Raw genomic sequence first — 26,942 nt, forward strand, 5'->3', positions numbered from 1 at the left:
ATATTTGCAGTAGTCTTGTAGATACATATATTTACCTATAACTAGGTGTATAATAGGTGTTAGACTGTATTAAATACTAACCTTTAAGTGCTAAAAGGTTTTCACAAAAAGACAAGAAAGTAATTATGTGATTAGATTAGTAAGTCTGACCTGATCTATTAGAAAGATGGTGTTTGAGCACTTAGCACAGAGTGATATCCAAGAGCTGCTGATAACCTGAAAGTTCATTGTTCTGGATCCCAGGGCTGATGGTGGTGATGGAGGCAGCAGAGTTGGAAAACTGGGATACTAAGACACTGTAGGTTTATAATCACCAGCTCCGTAAAATTTTTCGGGGGTTGTTGTACTTGGGGTTCATACATTAGGCAGGGGTACAGTAAGTACTTTGATGATAACAGTGTCTAAAAAAACAAATGTTTTCAGGGGAGGTCAACAGAAGCAGTACTTCACTGTTACCTTAAAGATTCTGGAACATTTTGTTCTTTCTCATTTCCTAACCTCCTTTCTAGCATAGCACAGAGCTTAGCAAACCAATATCTACATTTCTTACCCATGCAGTGAATGGCATCTATGTTTTTTTCTTTTAGAATCTTTTAAAGGTATTTCATACTTCTTTCTGATTAGCATACTATACTCTAGTGGTTCTCAAATTTAAGTGTGCAGTCATAGGAGGGCTTGTTACAATATGGATTGGTAGTTTCTGATTCAAGATTTCTGGGGTGGGGCCTGAGAATCTGTATTTCTTACAAGTGACCATTATATTGCTATTCGGAATTTACTCTAAGAATTTCACTCTTGTGATTAATGCCCCTTCACTCTCTCAGTTGGTATACTGCATAAGAAGCAAGCACAACTGTTTAATCAAGTTTGATTGTTGTCACTGACAAAGTAAATAGGCTTCTGCAAACTTATCAAAGGAAATGTCTGCACATTGTCCTCTGTTTTGATGAACACCCCCCGTTTCTATTTCAAACTTGTGCCATCCCCAGTGTGTTCCTGTGTTGGTTTGATCATCCTTAGTTGAGAAAATATTGACCTCAAAGAACAGTATTCAATGGTATTCAATGTAGGGTGCTTCCTGGGAGAGTTTAAAAGAAGAATACATTAATTACAAACAGCAAATTACTGTCATTTACGTGTCTTGTGTTATTTGGGGATTGAACCCAGGGGTGCTCTACTTCTGGGCTACATCTTCAGACCTATTTTATTTTTTAAACAGGGCCTTACTAAATTACTGTGCACTGGCCTCAAACCTGTGATATTCCTGTCTCAGCCTCCCAAGAATTGGGATTATAGGCATGTGCCACTGTACTTGGCTCTGAGACTGTAATTTCAAGTGATAGGAATGACTTTCCAGTTTGCATGAATGCATATTTATCTGCCCTCTGTATTCGCAGGATTGGACCAACCTCATATGAAAAAATTTGGGAAAAAAAATTGCATCTATACTGAATGGACATTTTTTCCCTTTGTCTTTATTCCCTGAACAGTATAGTATAACAACTATGTACGTGATATTTACATTATAGTAAATACTACAAGTAACCTAGGGATAATTTAATGTGTATGGGAGGATGTGCATAGGTTATACACAAATATTAAATCATTTTATATAAGGTGCTTGTTCGTCCTCAGATTATGGTACTCACAGGGGTCCTGGAATCAATCCCCTCAAAATATACCAAGGGAAACGTGTAATAGTTTATATATATCTTATAATAAAAGACAAAATGAGACCCTTCTCCTTAGTTATATTAAGAGCGTGGTCTGAGTTTATTGATAATTTCGGATGTATATAATTGGCACTATGGCATTTCTTGAGGTTTGATCTGAAGGTGCTTCATCCTTTGACGGAGCACGATAGATAGATCATGCCCTTTACTCACAAGTCAGGACAAAAGTACATTGATTTATGTTTTCTATGGCACTTCTCTTCACACAATTTTTTTTTTTTTTTTTTTTTTGCGGTACTGGGGATGAAACAGGGGCACTCTACCTCTGAGCTATACCTTCAGCCCTATTTTTTATTCTTTATTTTGAAATAGGGTCTCACTGAGTTGCAAAGGGCCTAAATAGTAGCTGAGGCTGTCTGTGAACCGCGATCCTCCTATCTCAGCCTCTCAAATGCTGGGATTACAAGCCTGTGCCACCACGCCGGGCTCACTTCATACCTCTTCAGCATCCAGCAGATTTGTAATGGCACAGGTAAATGGTGAGGAAAACATACCGATGTAGTGGCAGAAATCTGACTTAACAGCCACTTATTTCTGCCAAAGTTCTCCACTTTTCTCATATTGCTCTCCCTTTATTTCATTTTCTTTTCTTGAGTCTAAGGATCTAGCTAATTTTTTTTTAATTGTGTACTAGTCTCACGACGCTTTGCATCATGCAACAAAAATTAAGAAAACATTAATAGTACTGCCCTGACCTTTGCAGCAGGCTCCTCGCCCTCCCTCCCCCTTAGTTTCTGCACCGCCAGCTAAGGACGCATTTTCTACCAGCCAGGAAGTATGGAACTAGCTTCAGGGCATCTTCCCTTTCCTTCCTCCCCGCTGCATCCTGGTCCCTCCGGGCACTCACGCCGCGATCTTAGGGACCCTTCCCTCCAGCCCATCAGACAAAGCCGGGGTAGGCGGGCGTGTGACTGTGCCCTGGGGCTACGGCAGGGCCAGCGCAGCCACGCGCCCCGAGCCGGAACCCAGCGCGCGCGCCCGCGCGTGTCCGCCGCTTCCTTCCCTCCCTCCCGCGCTTCCTTTTCCTCCGTCCAGGCCCCGCCCCCCGCCCCCGCGCCCGGGGCGCGCCTGCGCAGAAGCCGCGGCTCCCTCCACCGCCTTTCCTTCCCTCCGCCCTCCGGCGCTGCCCCGCCCTCCTTTCTCTCTGGAGTTTCAGTGACTGAAAGCTCAGGTAGTGAGCGGCGCAGTCGGCTTCCCCGCCACTCCGCCCCCTTCCTCCTCTCCTCCCCACCCCTCGCCGCGCGGGTCGGCTGGAGGATGGAGCGGCGGCCGCGGCCCCGGCCCCAGCGGCGGCACCGGCTGTGGCTGCGGCGGGGGTGGCCGGAACTGGGGTGGTGAAGGAGCGGCGGCGGCGGCTGGAGGAGCGGCAGCCGGCCGGCCGCCTCCTCCGGGCTTCCCTTCCTCCTTGGCGCGGCCAGGAAGTTTTCCGCGGCCGTGCATGTGTGTGCGTGAGTGTGGGCGTGGACGCGAGGTCCCGGCGGCGTCGCGCGGCCTCGGGTTTTTTGCCCACTTCGCTTCCCGTAACCCGGGCAGCTCGGCCGCTGGGGCTGTGGCCCGCGGAGGGGGCGCGGCGGCGGGCTCGGTCCTTTTGTTGTTTCCTCCGCCCGGGGAGCTGAAGGAGGGACGCGCCTGGGTGGGGCGGCTCGGAGCCGGGGCCTGCTGGCCCCCGGGGCTCCCGGGCGGGCCGGGTCGAGCGGGCTGCAACATGATGGCGGCCGAGGCGGGCGGAGAGGAGGGCGGCCCGGTGGCTGCCGGCGCGGGCGGCGGCGCGGCGGGCTCCAGCGCCTACCCCGCCGTGTGTCGGGTGAAGATCCCCGCCGCCCTGCCGGTGGCCGCCGCCCCCTACCCCGGGCTGGTGGAGGCCGGGGTGGCCGCGACTCTGGGGTCCGGGTTCCTGGGAGCCGGGCCGGTGGCGGGGGCGCTGGGGGGAGCCGGACTGACAGGGGGAGGTGCTGCTGCTGGAGCTGCGGCCGCCGGACCCAGCGGAGAGATGGCTCTCACCAAGGGGACCAGCTCGCTGCCCGCGGAGACCCTCGGGCCGGGCGGAGGATTCCCCCCTCTGCCGCCGCCGCCTCAGCTGCCCCCTTTGGGCGCGGGCCTGGGGACTGTGGACGAAGGTGACTCTCTGGATGGACCAGAATACGAGGAAGAAGAGGTGGCCATACCGTTGACGGCTCCTCCAACTAACCAGTAAGTCTCGAGTGCTGTTCAGGGAAAGAGGTGGGAGTGAAGGAGTAAAACGTCTCCCGCTCCTTCAGCTGTGATTTGTTCTGAAAAGTTTTGAAGCTTCAGGTTTCACGGGTAAGGGATTTAATTTGATCAGTCATCTTCCCTGCAGGCACAGTCCCTGGAGTCTTCATTTATTGCTCCTTTGGGAAGATGTAAAGTTTTAAAGATGGGAAGCATGGGAGAAATGTATATCCAGTGAGAACCGGATATGGTTTTGCCCCTTCCAAATGAAGGTGGTGTCTTCAGCATTCAGCCAGACTTGCAGCTATCAAGGCATTCAGTCAGTATTAACCTGTGTTGTGTATTGAAGCTACATGTGTGGTGAGAAGATTTCAAAATGAGTATTGCATTAATATAGCTTGGAAAACTCGTTGGTCAGAATGCTTTGTTTTTGTTGCATTGCAAATCCCAACTTTCTACTGGAAATAGTGATTCAGAAGTCATTGGATCACTTATGAGAGGTCAGAGAGAAAGTTCTGTGAATTACGAGAGCAGTTAAGGGTCCATACATCCAACAGTGTCTGTATTCTGTTTATTAGTATTCGTATAATACTTTTATGTTGAGACTTAATAAGTACAAGATGGAAGCAAAACAAAAATAGTACTTTCAGAAAAATAGTATTTTCTTTCAACACTTTTTGTTGGTGACCAATACAGTATTCTATTTGAAGATTAATTTTCTTAACTTCCTGTGAAGTATACAGGACAGTTGACTTTTGTATGTTAGAATCTCCTCCTTACAAGTTGTCTTCATAAGTGAACCTAGACATGTATTTATAAAGGTGTAAGGAAAATTTTGATATAGGAAGTGGTGATAGTAGGTAAAACTTGTTTTGTAGATCTCTCACATCAGTCTTAATTGACCCTTAGAATTTCAGTAAGCTTAGTGAATATTAGGAAAAAGATTGCTTCATATGTTTACGATCACCATGGACTCTTTGAAAGTGTGTATGTGTTTTGGATAAGCTGCTTTGAAGGATTGAGAAAAAACTTTAATTAGGAAAAGATTCTGTACTGCTAATCCTTTTTTTAATTAAGGCTACATTTTTTGATACTTAAGGTGGACAAATTGGCTTATTTATGCCAGCCTTGGTATTGAGATATATTTTAGATTACTCAACAGAGTTCATTTTTTTGTTGTTGTTCTAATTTTATTCCACCTTATGTCTGTGTGTTGCAGACTTTCCTGGGAATGTTTTGAAAGTGTAAAAATTTTCAGTTTTACACTACTGCTTGCATACCTCAAAGCCTTTTTTGAGAAAATGAGTCAATTAAACATTTATTAAATGCCCAATACATGTTTCATACTCTGATTATAATGAAATGCACCTTTAATGTCAAAAGAAAACTCTTGTGTCATTTTAGATCTGAATTAACAGGCAGGCACATTTAGGATATTGTATTCTTAAGTTTTTAATAGACTTTTTTAGAGCAGTTTTAGATTTACAGCAAAACTGAATATAAAGTACAGTGTTCCCATTGTGTGTGTGTGTGTGTGTGTATGTGTGTGCGTGTGCGTGTGTGTGTGTGTGTGTGTATGTATGGTATTGGGGATTGAACCTAGGGGTGTTCTACCTCTGAGCTACACTCCCAGCCCTATTTTATTTTGAAAAGGTCTCACTAAGTTTGCAGAGGACCTTGCTAAATTGCTGAGGCTAACCATGAACTTGCAATCTCCTTGTCTCAGCCTCCCAGATACAGGAAGTATAGGCATGTGCTACCACATCTGGCTTCCCATTAAGTTGTAAAAAAGAATTTTAGTAGGTAAGACTTTCATCATATATTTAGGAATAGAAGTAAAATTTGTATGGCTTAGGTATATAAGAATTGTTCATGTTCTAAAAAGTATTCTCCATTTCTAGGGTTTTTTTTTTTTTTGGTGCTAGAGATCAGGGCCTTGCTAATGCCAGGAACATACTCTAGTTTTTTTTTTTTTTTTTTTTTTTTTTCCTCTCCTGGTACTGGGTCTGAGCCCAGGGGCATTCTACCTCTGAGCTACACCTCCAGTTCTGTTTTATCTTTTATTTTGAAACAGAATCTCACTAGGTTGATATGTGTCTCACAACTTACTGAATTACTTGAGGCAAAACATGGTAGTGGTTAGGCATGCAAATTGTGAAGTTAGAATGTAGATTGTATTCCTGACTCGGCCATTTACTTGCTGTGTGATCTTGGAAAGGCTAGTTTCCCTTTCTATAAAGTGGGGATAATAATAGTATCTTTTTCTTATTTTAAGATATAATGAAAACTCTGAACTATATTTTCAGCACAGTGTCCGGTACCTAATAACTAGTCCAATAAGTAGTTTCTTAACAGTAATATAATTTTATTGTGATTAGATTGCCCACTAAGTCTTTTGTTATAGGGATTCATTTAATTTATTTTTTGCGGTACTGGGAGTAGAACCCAAAGGAATTCTACTTCTGAGCTACACCCCCAGCCCTATTTCTTATTTATTTTGAAACAGGGTCTCACTTCACTAAGTAGCTGAGGCTGTCTGTGAACCGCACTCAATCTTCCAGTTTCAGCCTCTCAAATTCTGGGATTACAAGTGTGCGCAACCACGCCCAGTTTGGGATTCACTTATTAATAGCTTTTTTTTTTTTTGAGATAAGGTCTCAGTATGTTGCACAGGCTAGCCTCTTCTGGGATCTAGTGATCCTCCTGTTCAGTCTCCCAAGTAGCAGAGAGATTACCACACTTGGCTCAGATAGCTGTTTTAGAGAATATTTTGAATTTCAGAGGCAAGCCTCCCATAATTCAGTTTTTAAAAAAATTGCACTGTAATTTTACAAGGGCTTCCAGAAGTGAGTTATGTAGTTTTAGAGGTGAAATTCAAATGTTCTCTACACATATTTATTTTGCGTTACTGGGATGAAACCTAGGGACATTTTACCTCTGAGCTACACCCTTAGCCCCCCCTTTTTAAATTATTTATTTTGAAACAGTGTCACTGAGTTGCAAAGGGCCTCACTAAGTAGCTGAGGGTGTCAGCAAACGGTGATCTTCCCAAATGCTGGGATTACAAATGTGCACCACCATGCATGGGTACATTTTTTTTTTTTATTTGTTAATTTTTAATTTTTTTTTGCAGTACTTGGGATGAAATTCAGGGGCATTCAACCTCTGAGCTATACCCCCAGCCCTATTTTTTATTCTTTGTTTTGAAATAGGGTCTCAACTGAGTTGCAAAGGGCCTCACTAAATAATAGCTGAGGCTGTCTGCAAACCGCCATCCTCCTATCTCAGCCTCCCAAAAGCTGGGATTATAAGTGTGCGCCACCACGCCTGGCTTACATTTTTACTTTTAAATGGAGGGAAAATGCCTCAACAGCTTGGTTAAATACTATCAGTCTTTTTATTTATTTATTTATTTATCTTGGTGGTACTGGGGTTCCTGGAAACCCTTCTACTTCCGGGCTACACTCCCAGACCTATGTTTTATAACTTTTTAAAATTTGTAAACAGGGTCTCTTAAGCCAGTGCGGCTGGCTCTTAAGCCAGTGCGGCTGGCTTCGAACCTGCGCGATTCTTCTGTCTCCGTCTCCCAGGCGCAGGGATTACAAGTGCGCGCCACCACGCCCTGCAAATACTGTCAATCTTTTGAAAAAAGATTTGAAGAAATGTTCATGGAATAAATAGATACTTAACTACTAGTAATTGATCATGTTACTTATTGATAGCAGGTGTAGGTCACAGGATTGAGTCCACAAGTAGTTTGTTAGACTAGGGTTCCCTGGAAGTTTAGCCTTGTTTCAGCTGGTTTTGTGCTGTGGATCTCAGGAGAGTCAAGTGACAATATATAGATAGACCAAATGCAAGTATATTAATTAGTATTTTGTACCTTGCTTCTCTGTGTGCATGGTGAATCATTAGTCTTATGTTTATTACTAAAGTTTTCATTGGTTTTGTTAGGTTCTGGAAAAATTTGTGGAATTTTCACTCATATTTCTTTGAGTATTTTCCTTTTTGCAAATATACAGATAAATTTAGGCAGATTGTATATCTAACACTGCTAACAAATGTCTTTTTCAAGTCAAAAGATTAAGTTAAAGGTGTTTGTCAGTGGTACTTTGCAATTTTATGGAACTCTACATACATTTTTTTCTCATTTTTCTGTAGGGATGAAGGGTGGGAGTAAAGGTGAATTGTTCCCCTAGTGTGCCTTCAATTTTTAGAGCGATTTTGAGCTGTTAGCCTACAGTAGCTTACATATTCACTCTTAGTGTATTTGAAACATTTAGCAATAGTTGCCATTTTTAAAAAAAGATTTAAGGTTTAAGAAGTCTCAGTTTCTGTCTCCTCTTCAAAAATCATAGGACTTGTCTATACTTGGTGTTTGTTCCTGGTTGAGAGTAGATTGCTAGAGCTGAGTAGTGGTTGCTAGTTTTTTTTTTTTTTTTTTTTTTTTTTGGTGGTACTGGGGTTCCTGGAAGCCCTTCTATCTCCGGGCTACACTCCCAGACCTATTTTTACATTTTTATTTGAAAACAGGGTCTCCTAAGCCAGCGCGTGCGGCTAGCTTCGAACCTGTGCGATCCTCCTGTCTCTGCCTCCCAAGCGCGGGGATTACAAGAGTGCGCCACCACGCCCGGCTCGGTTGCTAGTTTTATATGGCTACTAAACTGTCCAGTTTGCTGTAGCCCCCATCAGACCTGCTTTACCTTTGATATTATTTGCCTGGCATCTGGCTTAGATCTTACTATAGACTTAGTATTCAGGCATCTGATGCTTGCAACTTTAAGGACAAATAAAATAAGGATTTTTCTTAAAAATAATTTTACCATTTCTACAAATAAAATTATTCTTAATTAAGTCAAATAATTACTGAAGGTTATGTTAGGACATGTTACATTAATTAACTTTGTCACTGACTACATTATAACTATGGGTGAGTCATTTTTTTAAAAATAAAAATAGGGGTGAGAATTGTGAAGATTAGTTGCAGACAAAGTGGTTGCTGACCAGGACTCAGAGGTGCTTCAAGAGTTATAACATTAAGTAAATCCTCCATTTCTCAATTAATCCTTTGGCCAGTAAATTTTAGATGTAGTAGGAGGAAGTTATGTAAACTAACAACTGATTCAGGCTAGATGATGGTAAATACCATAAGTGAAGTATAAATAAAAAGTTATGGGAGCTAAAAGAATAAGTAAGACATTTAGGACTTGGGAGACTGAGATAGGAGGATCACAGGTTTGAGGTCAGTGCTCTAACTTGGTTAGATCATGTTTCAAAATAAAAAATAAAGGGCCAGGCGTGGAGGTGCATGTTGGTAATCCCAGCATTCAGGAGGCTTAGACCATAGGATGCTGGTTTGTGGACAGCCTCAGCTACTTATTGAGGCCCTTTTTCCTACAGGAAGGGTTTGTGTGTGTGTGTGTCTGTGTAGGGGAGGGGGTTGCCTGTAATTCTTGATGTAAGGAGCACAACCAAAGCCTAGACATGGTCTGAATGACTGGCTAGCTACACAAGTGAAACCAGGTAAACCTTATTGACAAGTATAGAAAGGATAGTTATTAATTTGGAAGAAGAAATGGAAGACAGAATAGGCCTCTCTGGTTGTTTTGCTTTTGTTTACTAGCTTTATTAGGGAAAAGAGTGGAATGAATTCAAGAATGCCCATTTACTCCAGACAGTAACTTTAGTGTGAAATTTTTCTGTAGAAATTAACTGTAACTATTACCATTGACATTTCTTTCTTTGTTACTTGTTACCAAATAGGAACTGTTTTTTTTTTTTTTTTTTTTTGGTGGTACTGGGGTTCCTGGAAGCCCTTCTACCTCCGGGCTACACTCCCAGACCTATTTTTACATTTTCATTTGGAAACAGGGTCTCCTAAGCCAGCGCGCGTGGCTGGCTTCGAACCTGCGCGATCCTCCTGTCTCTAACTCCCAAGCGCGGGGATTACAAGTGTGCGCCACCACGCCAGGCTAGGAACTGTTTTTATTGATGTACATGTATGTAGCTATTTGCTTTTTGGCTCTCTGTGTAATAAAGCACTCCAAAACTTATTTGCTAAACCACCAAGTCATATATTTGCTCTAGATTCTAGAATTCAGGCAAGGCTTGATGGTGACTGTTCCATGTGTCCTCTGTTAGCTTCTTAACTCAAAGCTGATGCCTTAATTGAGATGGCTAGAACAACTGATGGATAGCTGGATATTTCCATTCTTTTTTCCTTCCCTGTATTTTTTATGCTTAAAGAAGTATGGGCTTCTTCATAGTAATAACCATTCTAACAGAACAGAGAACATTCTAAAACAATAAGCTCCAATGTGTCAACGCATCTCTTTTTTTATGCTTGCTAATTTTTAGTGGCCAATGCTAATCACATGCCTAGTAGATATTTAGTATGAGAGGAGACTATATAAACACAGATACTGTGATGTGAGATTTCTTGGGAACATCAAAGACAGTATGCAACATGTATTATTCATTTGCATATATTGTCACTAGGATATTAGTGAGGGATGGAAGAAAGAACAAATACAAGTTCCTTCCTTAGGCCCAACATTTTCGCAATCATCTTAGTTTTAAACCAAATATTGCATAGATGTGTTATGGTTCTTTGTGGATATTTGTATGATAGAAATGTTATCTTGAAATGATCTGCAATACTTTTCAGTTTTGGGCTGAGTTAAAAATTGTTACTTTATAAAACTTAATGATAACCTCTTCATATGTCTTATCACATCTAAACAGGATTTGGGATATGATTTTAAAGTAGTTAGTGATTATATGACTTAATGAGTAACACTGAACATTATGTGGATAGAAAGAAATATAAAAGTACGTACAGTATACTTGGAAGATAAGGGATTTTTTCAGAGAAATAAGATGATAAAAATAGCTTATATATGTAGTACAGGTCAGTTTTCTTAAATTCAGAGTTGAAAGGTTGAAAATGTGAAATATGAGAGGAAATGAAAGAATGATACCGGAATTTTATACTATAATTTACTGGCATTTTGAAAAGTTTGATTACCTTTAAAAAAAAACATTGGTGTTTGAGCCGGGCGTGGTGGTACACACTCTTGTAATCCCCATGCTTGGGAGGCGGAGACAGGAGGATCGCGCAGGTTCGAAGCCAGCCCCGTTGGCTTAAGAGACCCTGTTTCCAAAGATAGAAAAGTATAAAATAGGTCTGGGAGTGTAGCCCAGAGGTAGAAGGGCTTCCAGGAGCCCCAGTACCACCAAAACAAAAAAAAAATAGGTGTTTGCTATTACTCTCATAGTATATTTTGCATTTTAGTGATTTAGGGAACCTGTTTATGGTCCAGATAGAGAAGCAGAAGTAGGTAGAGTGATATGCTTACATTCATGTAGCTAGAGAGTAGTAGAACTGTGATAGGACTCACTCTAATAATTTTTCAGATATTCTTGTAAATTTGGGTAATATAAGTTTTTGAGGGGGATAGAAAGCAAAGACTGTAATTTTATATTTACTAATCATTTGCTAGATGGTAGGCATTTTGCATAGATATCATATTCCATTTTTGCATCTGTGCATTAGATTAACTATATCCTAATATTTAATGTTGAGAAAATTGAGCAGTGGAGTTAGAATGCTAATGCAAATACAGGTTGAGTATCTCTTATCCTAAATGTTTGGAGATGAAAGAAGTGCTTCAGATTTCATAGTTTTTTCAGATTCTAGAATATTGGCATAGACTTCTGAAATTGGAGATCATTCATATTTGAATTTTTAGGTTGAATTTTTAGGCTCAACTTGAACTTTGCTTTTCCCTTTTCTTTGTTCTTTTCCAGTACATAAAATATATATACAAATATGTGCACCATGAAATGAATTATGTCTCTCCAAAATTCATAGATACACGATCTAACCCCCAGTGTGGCTATATTTAAAGATAGGGCCTTTCAAGAGGTAATTAAAGTTAGATAAGGTCATTAAGCACAGCTTATAAATCCAATAAGACTGATGTCTTTATAAGAAAAAACACCAGGAGTGAGCATGCATAGAGAAGAGGTCATGTGAGGACACTGTGTAATCTGCAAGCCAAAGAGAAAAGCCTTATAGGAAACCAAGCCCTGCCAGCACCTTGATTTTTTTTTTAACTTCCAGCCTATAGAACTTTGAAAAAAATAATTGTTTAAGCCTGTCAGATTATGATTATCTTGTTATGGCATTACAAATTAATACATGGGCAATTCTGTTTATTTATTTTGTTTTATTTTATTGTGGTACTGGGGATGGAACCCAGGGGCCTTCTACCTCCGGGCTATATTCCCAGACCTATTTTTTATTTTATTTGGAAACAGGATCTCACTAAGTTAATGAGAGCCTCTCACTAAGTAGCTGAGGCTGGCTTCCAACCTGTGTGATCCTCCTGTCTCAGCCTCCCAAACACAGACAAGTGTGCACCACCACACCTGGCTGTTTATCTAAAATTTGATTTGGATGATATTGGAACAGATTAAGTGTATATCTACTACTTGAGGAATAGGATTTTTCATTGTTTAATTCCTATCTTTCATTACAGGAAAGAAAACTTGTCTTCCTTTACCTATTTCTCTATGAGTCAGCAACGTATCTCTTAGCTGTAACTGTTGAAAGATGGAAAACATTTAAATTCATGTCTGATTACTTTATAGAAAAATATTAACTGTGGTAAGCTGTGAAAGATCCTATGGATGAAATATTACTCCCAAGTTTTTTTTAAATTTCTGTAATGGTCATTGTTACGTTAAAAAATTATTTTCTTTGATACAACTGTCTTAAGAGAAAGACAAAGAGGTAATAATTGGGTTCACATTTAAGACACTTGTATAATAGAAATATACTCTTCTGTCCTTATCTAAATATTAATCTCTCAATTTTAAAATTAATTTTTAAGATAATTATAGATTCATACTCACTTTTAAGGAATAATCCAGAAATGTATCTTTTACCCATTTTACTTCATTGGTAATATCTTCCATAACTAGTAGTAATGCAACCAAGACTCTGATTTAATCTACTTACTCAGATTTCACTAATTTTATATACCCATTTGTGTGTGTGCATACATAAGCTCTGGAGCTATATACTACTGTGCAGTTCTATTATGTATGTTGATTCATGTAGTCACCATGCTAGAAGTTTAGAAAAATTTCATCATCACCAAGGTTCTTTGGGCTATGCTTCTGTAACCAGGCTTTCCTCTCTGTTCTTCCTCCTAAGCCCTTTCAATCACTAATCTGTTACTCATTTTGCCATTTAAAAATGGTTATATAAGTGGAATCATAGAGTTTGTAACCTTTTGGGGTTGGCATTTGCTATTTAGCATGACTCCTTCCAAGTTCATCTAAGTTGTTGTATGTGTCAATACTTTGTTCCTTTTCATTGTTGAGGGATTCCATGATTATGGATGTACTAGTTTGTGTAACCATGCAGCCATTGCAGAACATCTGGCCCTTTCCGGTCTTAATTGCTATGAAAAATAGTTGCTGTAACTGGCTTTGGTAGTGCACACCTGTGATCTCAGAACTTGGGAGGCTGACTGGAGGATCGTCTCTCAATTTATCAAGACTCAGCTACTTAGCAAGACCCTATTTCAAAATACAAAACAAAAAGATCTGAGGGTGTATCTCAGAGGTACAGTGCTACCTGAGTTCAAGTGTGTGTGTGTATGCATGTGCGCGTGTGTGTGCATCTGCATATATATATGTGTGTATATACATGTTAGAAACATTTCTTTATACACTTTTATGTGAACATGTTTTTCAGTAGGTTATATAAATGTACAAGAGTATAATTGCTAGGTTGTATGGTAATTGCAAGTTTACTTTTATAAGACAGATCTGTTTTCTAGAATGGCTATATCCTTCTATATTTCTACCAGCAGTGTTTGAATGTAAAGATATAGAGAAAGATACATTTTCTCTGTATCTTTACTAGCATTTGATGTCATTTTTATTTTAGCCATTTAGATAAATGTATAGTGATATCTCACTGAAATAATGAGGTAGATAGAAAGTTTTCCTTCCTCTTAATATTTTTTGGAAAAGTTTATGAAGTATTTATATTTAAGTATTCTTTCAATGTTGTGTAGAACTCACCACTGAAATCTTTGGGGCCTGGGTTGTTTCCTTTTTCTTTTCTTAGAAGTTTTAAATTGTAAATTCACTATTTTAATGGTTATATATTTTAGTTTGGTTAAGTTTTAGTACTGTGTGGTTTTGGAGGAATTGCTTATTTCTTTTTGCTTTTTTGTGAGCATAGGTTTGTAATTTTCTTTTTTTAATGGCTGTTGAATTGTAGTGATATCTCTTTATTTCTTATGTTGGTAATTTTTATCATTCCTTTTTCTTTGTTAATCTTGCTAGGGCTTATCAGTTCTGTTGACATATTAGGACTTCGGTTTGCCATTTTATGTTATCTTTTTTGCCTCTCTATTCCTCATTTCTTTTTACTTGAATATTTGTAGGATTATATATTGATTTATCTATGGTATTTTTTTAATATATGCCAGTTTTTGAATATATGACACTTTTTTTTTTTTTTTGGTGGTACTGGGGTTTCTGGAAGCCCTGCTACCTCCGGGCTACACTCCCAGAACTGTTTTTACATTTTTATTTGGAAACAGGGTCTCCTAAGCCAGTGTGCGCGGCTGTCTTCCAACCTGCGCGATCCTCCTGTCTCTGCCTCCCAAGCGCGGGGATATGACACTGTTTTTGAGCATGTTATTTTGTAGAATTTTCTCATTGGTTGTTTTGAATACTACAGACATTTAACAACCTCAACTACAATCTACTGTGCATAGATTAAGACACTTTACCCTGTTCTTCATTTTTTTTTTTCTTATGGTACTAGGGATGGGACACAGGGGCATTCTACCTCTGAGCTATACCCCTGCCCTATTTTTTATTCTTTATTTTATTTTTTATTTTTTATTTTTTTTTTTTTGTGGTACTGGGGTTCCTGGAAGCCCTTCTACCTCTGGGCTACACTCCCAGACCTATTTTTACATTTTCATTTTGGAAACAGGGTCTCCTAAGCCAGCGTGCGCGGCTGGCTTCGAACCTGCGCGATCCTCCTGTCTCTGCCTCCCAAGCGCGGGGATTACAAGCGTGCGCCACCACGCCCGGCTTTATTCTTTATTTTGAAAAACGGTCTCACTGAGTTGCCAGGGACCTCACTAAGTAACTTAGGCTGTCTGAGAACCTCCATCCTCCTGTTAGCTTCCCAAATGCTAGGATTACAAGTGTGCACCATCACGCCCAGCTGTTTTTTTGTTGCTATACTGTTTATTTTTTTAAGTTGTGCAGTTTTGTCTCATTGTACTGTCTTTTCTGACACCCTTCTTTTTACCTTGTTTGCAAAAAAAAAAAAATCATTCTTCTGACTACAGCAGAAACATTATTGAAGGTGTGTATTTTGATCAAAAATAAAAGTATAAACATTTTGTTTGAGTATGTTTGGATATGTACACTTTTGTGCATTCTGGGAAGTTATAATTCATTGAGGCAGCACCGAAAGGAGCATTGTAGTCTCTGTATCAGCATTTGTTTAGTGATGCTTGAATAAATAACTTTCTAAAAGTTGAATGTGAAGCAATAGTAAACCTATTTTTAATCAATTTTTATTGATGCATTGTCATACATCTCAATGGGATAAAAAACTTGTGGAGATATACATGCACACATAACCCAATCAGCCCCTATCCAATCTCTAACCCCTTCCATCCCCCTCCCACCTACCCGTGCTTGGCTTCCTGATTGACTTTGATATGTTTAAGTATATCATGTGCTTTAAAGAGTTTCCCTTATCCTTCCTCTTATCCCCTCAGATATATCACCTTAATTGCTCCTCTATAGGGTCTCTTTTTCATCTAGAGTTCCTCCTGTTACCCATTTCTCCCAAATATTTTGCACATTAAGAAAAGCATTTGATTTTTTTGTGACATTTTACTATAAATGTCATAATTTTGTTCTCCCTTATGGCTGGGCAAAATTCCATTGTGTACATATCCCATAGTTTTGAAATCTATTCATTTGTTTAAGGACATTTTGGCTGGTTCCACAGTTTGGCTATGATGAACTGTGCAGCTATGAACATGGTTGTTCATGCATTAGTTTGGTATTTTTTTTTCATTTTTTTTGGTCGATACCCAGAGGTAGAGCTGCAACTGTAGTCTGCCACCATCTTCCTCCCTCTTCAATATTTTTTAATAAAAGAAAACAGTACGTGTCTTTTGCAGGAGTTGGGGGTCCCAAGTACTTAGTAGTAATGTGTTTATCTCCCCGCCAAGAGCGGAGGTCCACAGCTTGACCATGGAGAGTGGGTTCTGCTGCTCCAAGTGCACCCAGCCCCAGGGCTGTGCAGAGGAGAGTGGCATCCAAGAGTGCCGTTGGTTCCCAGGACTCATGGGGCTGGCTGATCTGACTATGTGGTGCTCCATCTGAAGCGCCCGAACATTTTTCTTACATAGTATGTTGTCCAGAGTTCCTGAGCATGTAGGGCAGGTGCAGTCTACTTTTGGGGAGATTTCCTCAACAGTTGAGGATGGATTAGAATGAATCTACCTGCCTCTCCCAGATACTGGCTGTTGGTGCCGCCACCATCTTGGCCCTTCTCTCGAGCATTTTTCTTACATAGTATGTTGTCCAGAATTCTTGAGCATGTGGGGCAGGAGCAGTCTTTTTTGGGGGAGATTTCTCCAGCAGTTCAAGGCGGGTTGGATTGGTTTTATCTACCTCCTCTCCTGAATACTGGCCGCCGCTGCCAGCACCATCTGAACCATCTTGGTCCATCTAGTAGACCTGTTATTTTTTTTAAAATTAGGTTATCTCCTTTCAAGAGACATAGTATTTAGTTGTTTTTGTTTTGTTTTGGTTTTTTTTTTGGTGGTATTGGGGCTCCTGGAAACCCTTCTACCTCCGGGCTACACTCCCAGACCCATTTTATACTTTTTATTTGGAAACAGGGTCTCTTAAGCCAGCAAGGCTGGCTTTGAACCTGCACAATCCTCCTGTCTCCGCCTCTCAAGCGCAGGGATTACAAGTGTGCGCCACCATGCTCGGCGGAGACTTAGTATTTTTTAACAAATTACATAATTGTTAACTTTCTTATGCATATACTGAGTGACAACTTTATACAAATTTTTATATATTATCTTGCTCTGAATAACTATAGATTTCTCTCTGATAGGTACATAATAAGCTTATTTATTTGTCCTCTTCAATTGTGTTTTAGGGTGGCTGTCAAAGTATGGATTTAGGAGAAATTGTTAATCACTGGGTTAAATAATGACCGTATGAGGATTTAAAAATATTTTATTGCCTTTTAGTTCCTATTGACTTATGTAAGCTAATCTAGATACACAAAATGGAATTGCTACTGTGCTTTTTACTTATGGGGCACATTGAAATGCTTATTGCTGGTGGTTGGAGAAATGAAATAAAATAAGATTTTAGTAGTTTTTTTGAATCATTGAAGAATTATCTTTGTCATTGCTGGCAATGAGTTAATTATGTGTCTTGTTTTTATGTGTTCGTTGACCCATTGTATATTACAACTCTTAACGTTAGGTGCCTTCGTGTTGTCTTAGTTTCTCTAGCACAAAGCATCTCTTTTAGTTAATCCATTGTATATTACAATTCCAACGTTTTTCACCGCCACCACAAATCTTCGAGCGCGCTCCTCTTCTATTCAGCGGTGTCCTTCACTAGATTCTCAGTTTCAGAATCTCCCTGTACGGACCACCACCTGCCACCAGCTGGCAAAAGTATGGGTTCCGAAGAGAGGAGCTAGGATGAAAGAATTTAACTCTTAAGAATTTGATTCCAGGAATTTTAAAATTCTAACATGGGGTGCCTGCCAGCCTACTCCTGAGTCGATATCTCTACTGGCTGACCTCTGCTCCTGGGTCAATATTCTCTACTGGCCGACCCCTGCTCCTGGGTCAGTATTTCCTACTGGCCGACAATGGGTTTATTTCTCTTGAGGTATTTATACAGTTACAGGTCGGTCAATATCCTTGTGCTATCACCACCGGAATAAAATAAAAGGCCAATCCAAAGCACATGCATTACAGGTAAGTCAATCAATACCCTTGTACCATTACCACCTGATCTGAACATCACCACCTGATCTTCTCTCAGATCTTTTATTTTGAACCTTCTATGACTGCAAACCTTGTTGACTCTGGGCGAAGGACAGTCAGTTGAGTCAGAAATATTCTTTTAGGGGAAAACCTTAATGGTTCCCCACATAGAAGAAAATCTGGAATAGAATGCCTATGAGACTTACAGTATCTCCTTTGAAGCCCCATAAGGATTTATGTATTACAGTGCTAATATGTGGAATTCAAAGAATGCAATTCTGTTTTTGTAAATTTTTCAAAACAATTTTTTTTGTGGTACTGTGTACGGAACCCAGGAACATTTTATATCTAAGCTATACCCCCGGCCTGATGTTATTCTTTTTATTTTGAAATAGGGTCTCACTAAGTTGCAAAGAGCCTCACTAAGTTGGTGAGGCTGGCCACAAACGTGAAACCCTCTTGTCTCAGCCTTCTAAGCACTGGGATTACAACCTTGCCCAGCTACGAAACAGTTTTTTTATTTGTAAGATTTCAATCTATCTTTTTTCCTTCTCCTTTATTTCAATCTAATCACTTACCAGGATTATTCTGTTCTACTTCCTAAATCTAACATTTCTTTTTATCTCCTATTTTTTGTTTCATCTCATTTTCTTTTTGCTCCTATTGGAATATTTTGTTAAAAATTTTCTTTGTTCCTGATTTCTTCCTTATCCAGTTAACAATTCCCATTATTAATGGCTTTCAAGATATTTTGACTTCAACCAAAGTAAAAATTAGGAAATTCTTTCTACGCTATGAAACAGGACTATGTCTGTATGACTTTAATAAAATTTAATAAAATACCTTTTAATGGTTACTATTTTTAATTTTTATTTTACTGAAATGACAGAAAGTAAGTAAATTTAATTTGAAAAGTGGCTTTTTATTACTTCTAGCTTGATTTTATAAATATTTTTTTAATTATTTTTTAATCTCCATAGTCTAAATAGTGGGGCCTTTCAAACCTAATTTTGAGAATGATTCACTAAGAGAAATAGATTTTATATCTGCAATTCAGTATACTTATATTAAGAATTTTTATCTTTACAACTTAAGACACATGCACCCAATTTTATGTTTTGTTCTATTTTCTACTATTTTATTTCGCTTCCTTAAGAAAATGCTAGCTAGGCATGGTTGTGCATGCTTGTAATCCCATATTTGGGAGACTGAGACAGGAGGATTGGGGTTGTGGCCAGCCTCAGCTACTTAGTGCAACTCCGTGAGACTCTGTTTCAAAATAAAGAAGAAGAAAAATAGGGCTGGGGATCTAGCTCGGAGGTAAAATGCGCCTTGGTTCCATCCCCAGTACCACAAAAAAAAAAAAAAAAGAAAAAAGAAAAAGAAAATGCTGATCATGATTTAGTACATTGATTTCTTGACCCAGTGGCTTTAAGCATGCACTTTAAAACAAAATACTTTGCTGTATTCTTCAATATTTTGTCTTTTTCAATACTATACTGTTTATTCTTTTAAATTGTGCAGTTTTATCTCTTTACAAAATTTATTCTTAGACACCGTTGTCTCTACTTTGATTGTATAGCAAAAATTTATTCTTCTGAATACAATAGAGATATTACTGAAGGTGGTACATTATGAATAAAAATTAAAAAAAGTTTCTTAGTGATAGCAGTTTCACGAAACAAACCTGGAACATAAGTTTTCACAGATAATTATGCTATCTCAACTAAATCAACAAATGATGTATTGTAGGTTTGTGGCTAAAAAGTCCCCATAGGAACCTTTGGTTGCACTGATTTATTTAAATAATGCAGATTTTAGCCAAGGACTTGGTCATGATGGAGTCATAGGAAATGAAATCTTATTAAGCATTAGCTTGTAAGTGATCGTATACTCAAGCCAGTGGGCTTTTTTAGTCCAAGAATTCTGGTTTCTGGTGTAGTTGTTATTTTCTGTTCCATTAAACATGGGAATTATTTATATCCTTTTGTGCAGACTGCATGCTCAGTAAGCAAACTCTGGCACATTTTCACATTGAAAAATTTGCAATTTGCAGAAAAGTTATGAAAACACTATAACAAGCAACAAATCCTTTAACTTTATATTTTGTCTCATTCACTTACCTCTTTTTCTCAATCCATTCATATATGCTGTTTTTGATAAACTGCTGCTGATGCAGAGGTCTTGTCCTTTTTTTTTTTTTTTTTTTTTTTTTTGTTCGCTTGGTGCTGGAGATTGAACCAGAGCCATTCTACCTTTCAGTTACATACCAAGCCCTATTTTTTAGTTTTTATTTGGAAGCAGGGTCTTGCCAACATGCTAAGGCTTGCCTCGAGCCTGTGATTCTTCTGTCTCAGCCTCCCAAGTCCTGGGATCACAGGGTTATACCACCATGCCTGGTTAAGGAAATAACCTGCAAAACCAAATAAAATGAATTTGACGTCAGTATCTTGTAGATATTCTCAGTTGTTCCTGTTATGTCCTTTTTATCTGTTTTTTTATGTGTATTTAAAATTTATTTGTTTGTAGTGGTTCTGGAGATTGAAATCAGGGACATTCTACCTCTGAGGTACACCCCCTGTTCTTTATTATTATTATTATTATTATTATTATTATTAATTTTGAAGCAGGGTCTCAGTAAGTTGCAGAGGGCTTCACTATGTTGCTGAGGCTAGCTATGAACCTGCGATCCTCCTCTTTGAGTCTTCTAAGTATTGTGATTACAGGCATATGCCACCAGGCCCAGTTATCTGTTTTCTATATTTTAACACATTGCATTTAATTATTCTGTCTCGAGGATTGCACAGGTTCCAAGCCAGCCTCAGCTACTTAGTGAGACCCTGTTTCCAAATAAAGTATAAAAAAAAAATAGGTCTGGGAGTGTAGCCCAGAGGTAGAAAGCCTCTGGGTTCCACCTTCAGTAGCACCAAAAATAATAATAATAATAATAATTATTCTGTCTCTTTAGTCTCCTTAAATCTAGAACAGTTCCTTCAGCTTTTATTTTGTGTCACCACTTTTTAGGAGTCTGAGACAGTTGTTTGCAGAAAATGTCTCAATTTATAGTTCTTGGCAGAAATACTTCATTGATCAGTAGGGACACATGTCAGTTATCCTGTTCATGTATATAAATCTGAAATTGGTTACAGTGGGTTCTATCAGATTTTGCCCTTAAGAAAGGTATCTTTTTAATTAGTAAATAATAAATATTCAATGGATTTGGTATCCATTGATGATTTTTTGCCTGAATCATTTATTATCCTATTTTAATTATGTGATAAAATGATTTATTTTCCCTAATAGTTTTTCTTTGATATTTATTAGTTGGCATTGTCCACTACAGAACTGATTACAGTTTTGTTTCTCCCTTAGTAGGCCTGTGGGTGTAATTAAGTTGTGTGTGTGTGTGTGTGTGTATTGCTTTTTGTTATTGATGAATTATCCATGTAGTTTCTATATTAATTACTTGCTGTCCATGATAGGATAGATCAGTGACCTTAGGTCTAGTCAATTTCCCTAGCTTCAAATTGAGTTGTACATATTGAATCACCTTGGCTTCTTTTTTTTTTTTTTTTTTTTTTTTTTTTGGTACTGGGGATAGAACCCAGGGGCATTCTACCTCTGAGCTATAACGCTAGCCCTGTTTTTCAGTCCTTTTTTTTTTTTTTTTTTTTAACAGGGTCTCACTGAGTTGTGAAAGGGCTGAGGCCTTCTTCGAACTGCTATCCTCCAGTCTCCACCTCCTGAATGCTGGGAATAATAGTGTATGCCTCCACGCCTGGCTCACCTTGGCTTTTCATACTTAATGATATCTCCCGATAGGCAGCAAGTTAAATGGCTTGTTCTGGGTAAAATCTTTCCACCTGACACCTTTTCTTTTCTCATGTTTTTACAGTGATTTTTTTTTTCAAGGCAGTAAGGGTGAAAAAGAGGTGAAAATTTAGGAAAGACATTAGATTTAATGGTTAAAAGTACTGTGTAATTGACAGGACTGCAATTTGGATTAAATGGTGAGTACTAATGGATAGGCATAAAAAGAATGTATTTTCTCAGTTCACTTTAAAAGCAATTAGTAAATAATTTTTTGAGCAGTTTTAGATTCACAGCAAAATTAAGGTGAAAGTATAGAGTTTACAAACACACACACCTTTCCTACTGAGTTCTCTTACCCCCTTAAAAACCTCTTCTACTGTTGTCAGCCTGTGCAAGTAGTATATTGTTACAACCGATGAGACTATATTGGCACATCAGCCATAACCCAGTTTATAATTTTTCTTAGGGTTCATTCTTGGTATTGTACATTTTGTAGGTTCTGACAAATACATGGCATGTGCCTTCCATGTGTCTCATAGAATAGTTTCACTGCCCTAAAAGATTTCTATATTCTGCCTGTTTATCCTTCGCTCCTCTTAAACCCCTAGCAACAACCACTGGCCTTTTTTTTTTTTTTTTTTACTGTCCCCGTAGTTTTGCCTTTTCCAAAATGTCATATAGATGGAGTTATATAATAAGTACAATATGTCAGCTTTTAAGATTGGTTTCTTTCACCTATTAATATGTACTTATGAGTCTTTAATGTCTTTTCATGGCTTGATAGTGCTGGTTTTTTTTTTTTATTGAGTAACATTCCATGTCTGAATGTATCACAGTTTAATTACCTATTCAGCTACTGAAGGATATCTTGGTTGCTTCCAAGTTTTGGCAATTATGAATTAAGCTGTCATAAATAGTCTTGCATAGATTTTTGTATAGACTTAAGCTTTCAATTCATTTGGGTAGATACTAAGAAGCCCAATTTCTGGATACCAGTCTTTTAGTCAGTTTTCTATTGATATAATAAAATACCTGGGTTTGGGTGCTTTATAAAGAAAAAATTTTATAGTTTTGGAGGCTGAAAGTTCAAGTTGTTGGGCCTCTGGAGAGGCCTTCTTAGTTATATCACAAAGTTGTATAGAAGTGGGAAAAGAAATGGCCTTATTCAGAATGAGCAAACCACATGAGGCCGCCACATTATAAGTTTAAAAGAGTTGACTCATTCGAAGAAACTGGTATCAATCCTATCCAGGAGCAGTGCCCTCAATGACCTAATTACCTCCCACTAGGCCTTACCTCTTAAAGGTTCCGTCCCCTCCTAACACCACCAGACCTTTAGAACCACTGAGGGACAAATTACCTCCCAGCCACAGTATATATTAAGACTGTTTTGTTTTTGAAAGAAACTTCTAGCCTGTTTTCCAAAGTGGTGGCACCATTTAGATTTCTACCAGCAGTGAATGAGAATTCCTGTTGCTTCATATCTTCACCTATATTTCATGTTTTCAGTGTTTTAGATTTTGGCTATTTTACTATAGTATTTTACAGTTTTAATTTTCAGTTCCTTCATCACTTACTTAATATCTTTCCATATTTTTATTTTCTATCCATGTGTTTATTTTCCATCTGTATATCTGTTTTTTCTTGCAATATAATCTGGTTAGCTGTTTTGCCTGTTTTTTAATCTGGTTCATTTCTTATTGAAGATTTGTATTTCTGCATAACAGTCTTTTATCAGACATATCTTTTGCAAACAAGTTTCCCATTTCTGTGGAATGTCTTTTCATTCTTTTGGTGAGGTCTTTTGCATTGTAGAAATTTTTAATTTTAATGAAGTACATTTTATCAGTTGTTTTCATGGATGTGGCTTTTGTCTAAAAAGTTATCACTATACCCAAGGTTATTTAGGTCTTTCTCCTGTGCTCTCTCACACCCAAGGTTATTTAGGTCTTTCTCCTGTGCTCTTTCCTAGGAATTTTTAATTTTGTATTTAGGTATATGATACATTTTGAGTTAAATTTTGTGAAGGAGATAAGGTTAGTGTCTATTTTTTTTTTAGATTCTTTTTTTTCTTTGTACAGGTATTTCAGAATAATTTGTGGAAAAGATTATCTTTGCTCCATTGTACTAATTCTGTTTCTTTGTCACAGATTAGTTGGTTGTATTTATATTTCTGGATTCTCTTCCATTGATCAGTTTGTATATTTTGTCAATATCATACTGTCTTGTCTACAGTGGTATTATAGAAAGTCCTGAAGTCTGGTTTTTCAGTCCTCTGACTTTGTTCTTCCCTTGTAATGGCCATTCGGGATCTTTTGCCTTTTTGTGTAAACATTTTTTTATTTTTTATTTTTTTTGCGGGTCCGGGGATGGAACCCAGGGGCATTCGAACCTCCGAGCTACACCCCCTTCCCTATTTTTTTATTCTTTATTTTGAAACCGGTCTCACTGAGTTGCAGAGGGCTCACTAAGTAGCTGAGGCTTCTCAGCCTCTGATCTCACCTCTTCCTTTAGGGAGGACAGATGGGACTGGGGTACAGTTACTTCTCTTTCCTTTTAGTAAAGGATTAAGGGATCTATAGTTTTTTATTTCCTTTTCTCCAGATGGGTTAAACTTTGGTAAGTAAATTTCTCTTGAAAGCAGGCATTCTTAAGAATGCTCTGGTATAGTTCAGAACTATTCCTTTTTACCCTACCCTCTACTTAAAGCATAAGGAGATTTCTCTCCATTTTTTACTCTGAGGACCTGGTCTTGCTGGCCCCACACCGGTCTAACCCCTCGACTGGCTCTGATCCTGGCCTTGGAGGTCCCAGTAGCGGCCTTGCCTCAAGGCAGGCTCTGATGCCGGCCGTTGGCCCCAGCACTGGCCTAACCCCTCGGCAGGCTCAGATCCTGGCCTCGGAGGCCCCAGCACCGGCCTTGCCTCATGGCAGGCTCCAATCCTAGCTTTGCTGTCTCAGTCGCTGGCTTCACCCCTTGGCAGGCTCCAATCCGAGCACCCTTTTCATCCAGCCAGTTGTCCCACGTTCTCGAGGGTGTGTGGTGGTAGCATTCTGTCTCTGGGGTTATTACTTCAAAAGTTCCAGGTGTAATGCATCAGATCTCTGCCTCCCCTGAGTACTGGCCACTGCCATTGCCACTGCATCCACCATTTCAAATCTTTCCCAAGCTCTTTTTCCACTCTGAATGTTGTCCAGTGTTCCTAAGCATGCATGATGGTAGCATTCGACATTTGGTGTAATTTCTCCAAAAATAATAAGGTTGGTAGGATCAGATTTCTGCCTCTCCTGAATAAAAGTCTCCACCGCCATCGCTTCCAACACCGCCTTCCTCCTAGGTCTCCAATAAACTCTCTCCTTACAGGTGATGTCCAAGATTCTTAAGAATCTTAGAGAAGAAGCAGTCCTCTTCGCGGGGAATTTTTCCAAAAGTTCCAGTTCATTTGGATAAGTTTTGTCTGCATCTCCAGTATCCTGGCATCCACCATGGCCTTCTTGACCTCTCTCCGATATTTTTCCTTTTTCCTTTTCTTTTCCTTCAGTATGTGTGGTTTGAGGGGGTGTGGGATCAGGCACTCAGTATCACTGTGACCCGGTCCCGGTTTCCCCAGGGATCCAGCGTGCTCTGCACGACTCCACCTGGGGCCCAGAGTCCTGCAACCTGGGCCCCGGCTCTTCCAGGGGTCCAGCGTGCCCCGCCTGACCCCCACCTGGGGCCCAGGTCCTTGCGACCAGCCTCGGTTTCTCCAGGGGTCTGGTGTGCTTCATGCTATCCCGCCTGGGGTCGAGGGTCCTGCGACCCGCTCAGGGCCCAGAGTCGAGGTGTTGATTTTAAAGGTTGTTTAGCTTTTTACTTTATGTTAGGGTAGAGTGGCAACATATAGCGTCTTTATTGCCAGACAGGTATATGAAAGTGACTGAAGGGAGTCTTAAATTGTTTTTCAGAAGGAGTAAGAAGAAATTGGTTTGTGGGAATTTGGAGTGCCTTTAAGAGAATTTGTAGTTAGAGGGGATAGCAGTGTAAGGGAAACAGTTTATTCAAGAGAATAAAATTTGATAAAAAAATTTCTAGTAAATATTTAACTATCTTTTTAAATAGTTACTGAACTTAGGTTTCTTGTTTTTATTTCAGTACATTTGAAAGTAATTGATACTTTATTTTCAATATTTGTTCATAAATCTAAGCAAAACTTAGACAAGAAAGGTAAATATTTTATCAGATTAAAGCAGTTTTGAACAAACGGAACAAATAATTAACAAGTGTTAAATGTTTTATAAGCATGTCATAGCATTTCTTGAATTGTGAACTGTATTATTCAGTTAAGAAAATTTATTTATTTATTTATTTATTTATTTATTTATTTATTGTAGTACTGGGGGTGGAACCCTGGGCTTTTCTACCTCTGGGGTTTCCTTGCATACCTATTTTATACTTTATTTGGAAACAGGGTTTCACTCAATTGCTGAGAACCTCACTAAGTAGCTGAGGCTGGCTTCGAACCTGAACGATCCTCTTGTCTCAACCTCCCAAGTGCTGGGATTACAAGGATGTGCCACCACCCCTGGCATATTTTTTGATTTTTTGACAGTTAACTAATTTGGGAACTTTTTGCATTATGGTTCTTTCCTCCTGAAAATCTAGAATGCACATCAGTCTGGAAGTTCTGAGTCTTAAATAGCAAACAACTTTTTGGTTTACTTTATTTTCCCCAAACCTACATGCTTAGCAAACATTCTTTGTAGATCACATCCCCCCCCCCCAGGTCTGGGGATGGAGCCCAGAGGCATTCAACCTCCGAGCTACACCCCCTGCCCAATTTTTTATTCTTTATTTTGAAACAAGGTCTCACTGAGTTGTGGAAGGCCTCACTTAGTAGCTGAGGCTGTCGACGAACTGTGATCCTCCAGTCTCAGCCTCTCAAATGCTGGGATTACAAGCGTGCACCACCACGCTCAGCTCTGTAGATTGCATTTCGAGAAACATTGGAATAGCAGTTTTGTCTACCTGGTGCTTAGAATGTAAATAGTGAGGAAAAACCCATATTTGAGGTTTTAGAAAACTTGTGGTTTGAATGTTTCTAGTCAGTTACTGTGTTGAAAGAGTTGTTTTAGTATCTCA

The 26,942-nt window shown here is 39.2% G+C and overlaps 1 protein-coding gene across 3 annotated transcripts in view; it reads left to right on the top strand.

Annotated features, from left to right (window-relative positions):
* Positions 1–3,438: 3,438 nt before the first annotated feature.
* RASA1 (RAS p21 protein activator 1) overlaps positions 3,439–26,942 on the top strand; it is a gene marked incomplete at both ends in the record, with an annotated part of 102,587 nt that continues 79,083 nt past the window's right edge. For all 3 annotated transcript variants that reach the window (XM_080707351.1, XM_080707353.1, XM_080707352.1), the window contains one exon: positions 3,439–3,923. In XM_080707351.1, coding sequence (XP_080563477.1) covers positions 3,439–3,923 — 485 coding nt within the window. The remainder of the gene's footprint in view (positions 3,924–26,942) is intronic.

Source organism: Muscardinus avellanarius (assembly GCF_963383645.1).
Source record: "Muscardinus avellanarius genome assembly, chromosome: 1".
Classification (NCBI taxonomy): domain Eukaryota; kingdom Metazoa; phylum Chordata; class Mammalia; order Rodentia; family Gliridae; genus Muscardinus; species Muscardinus avellanarius.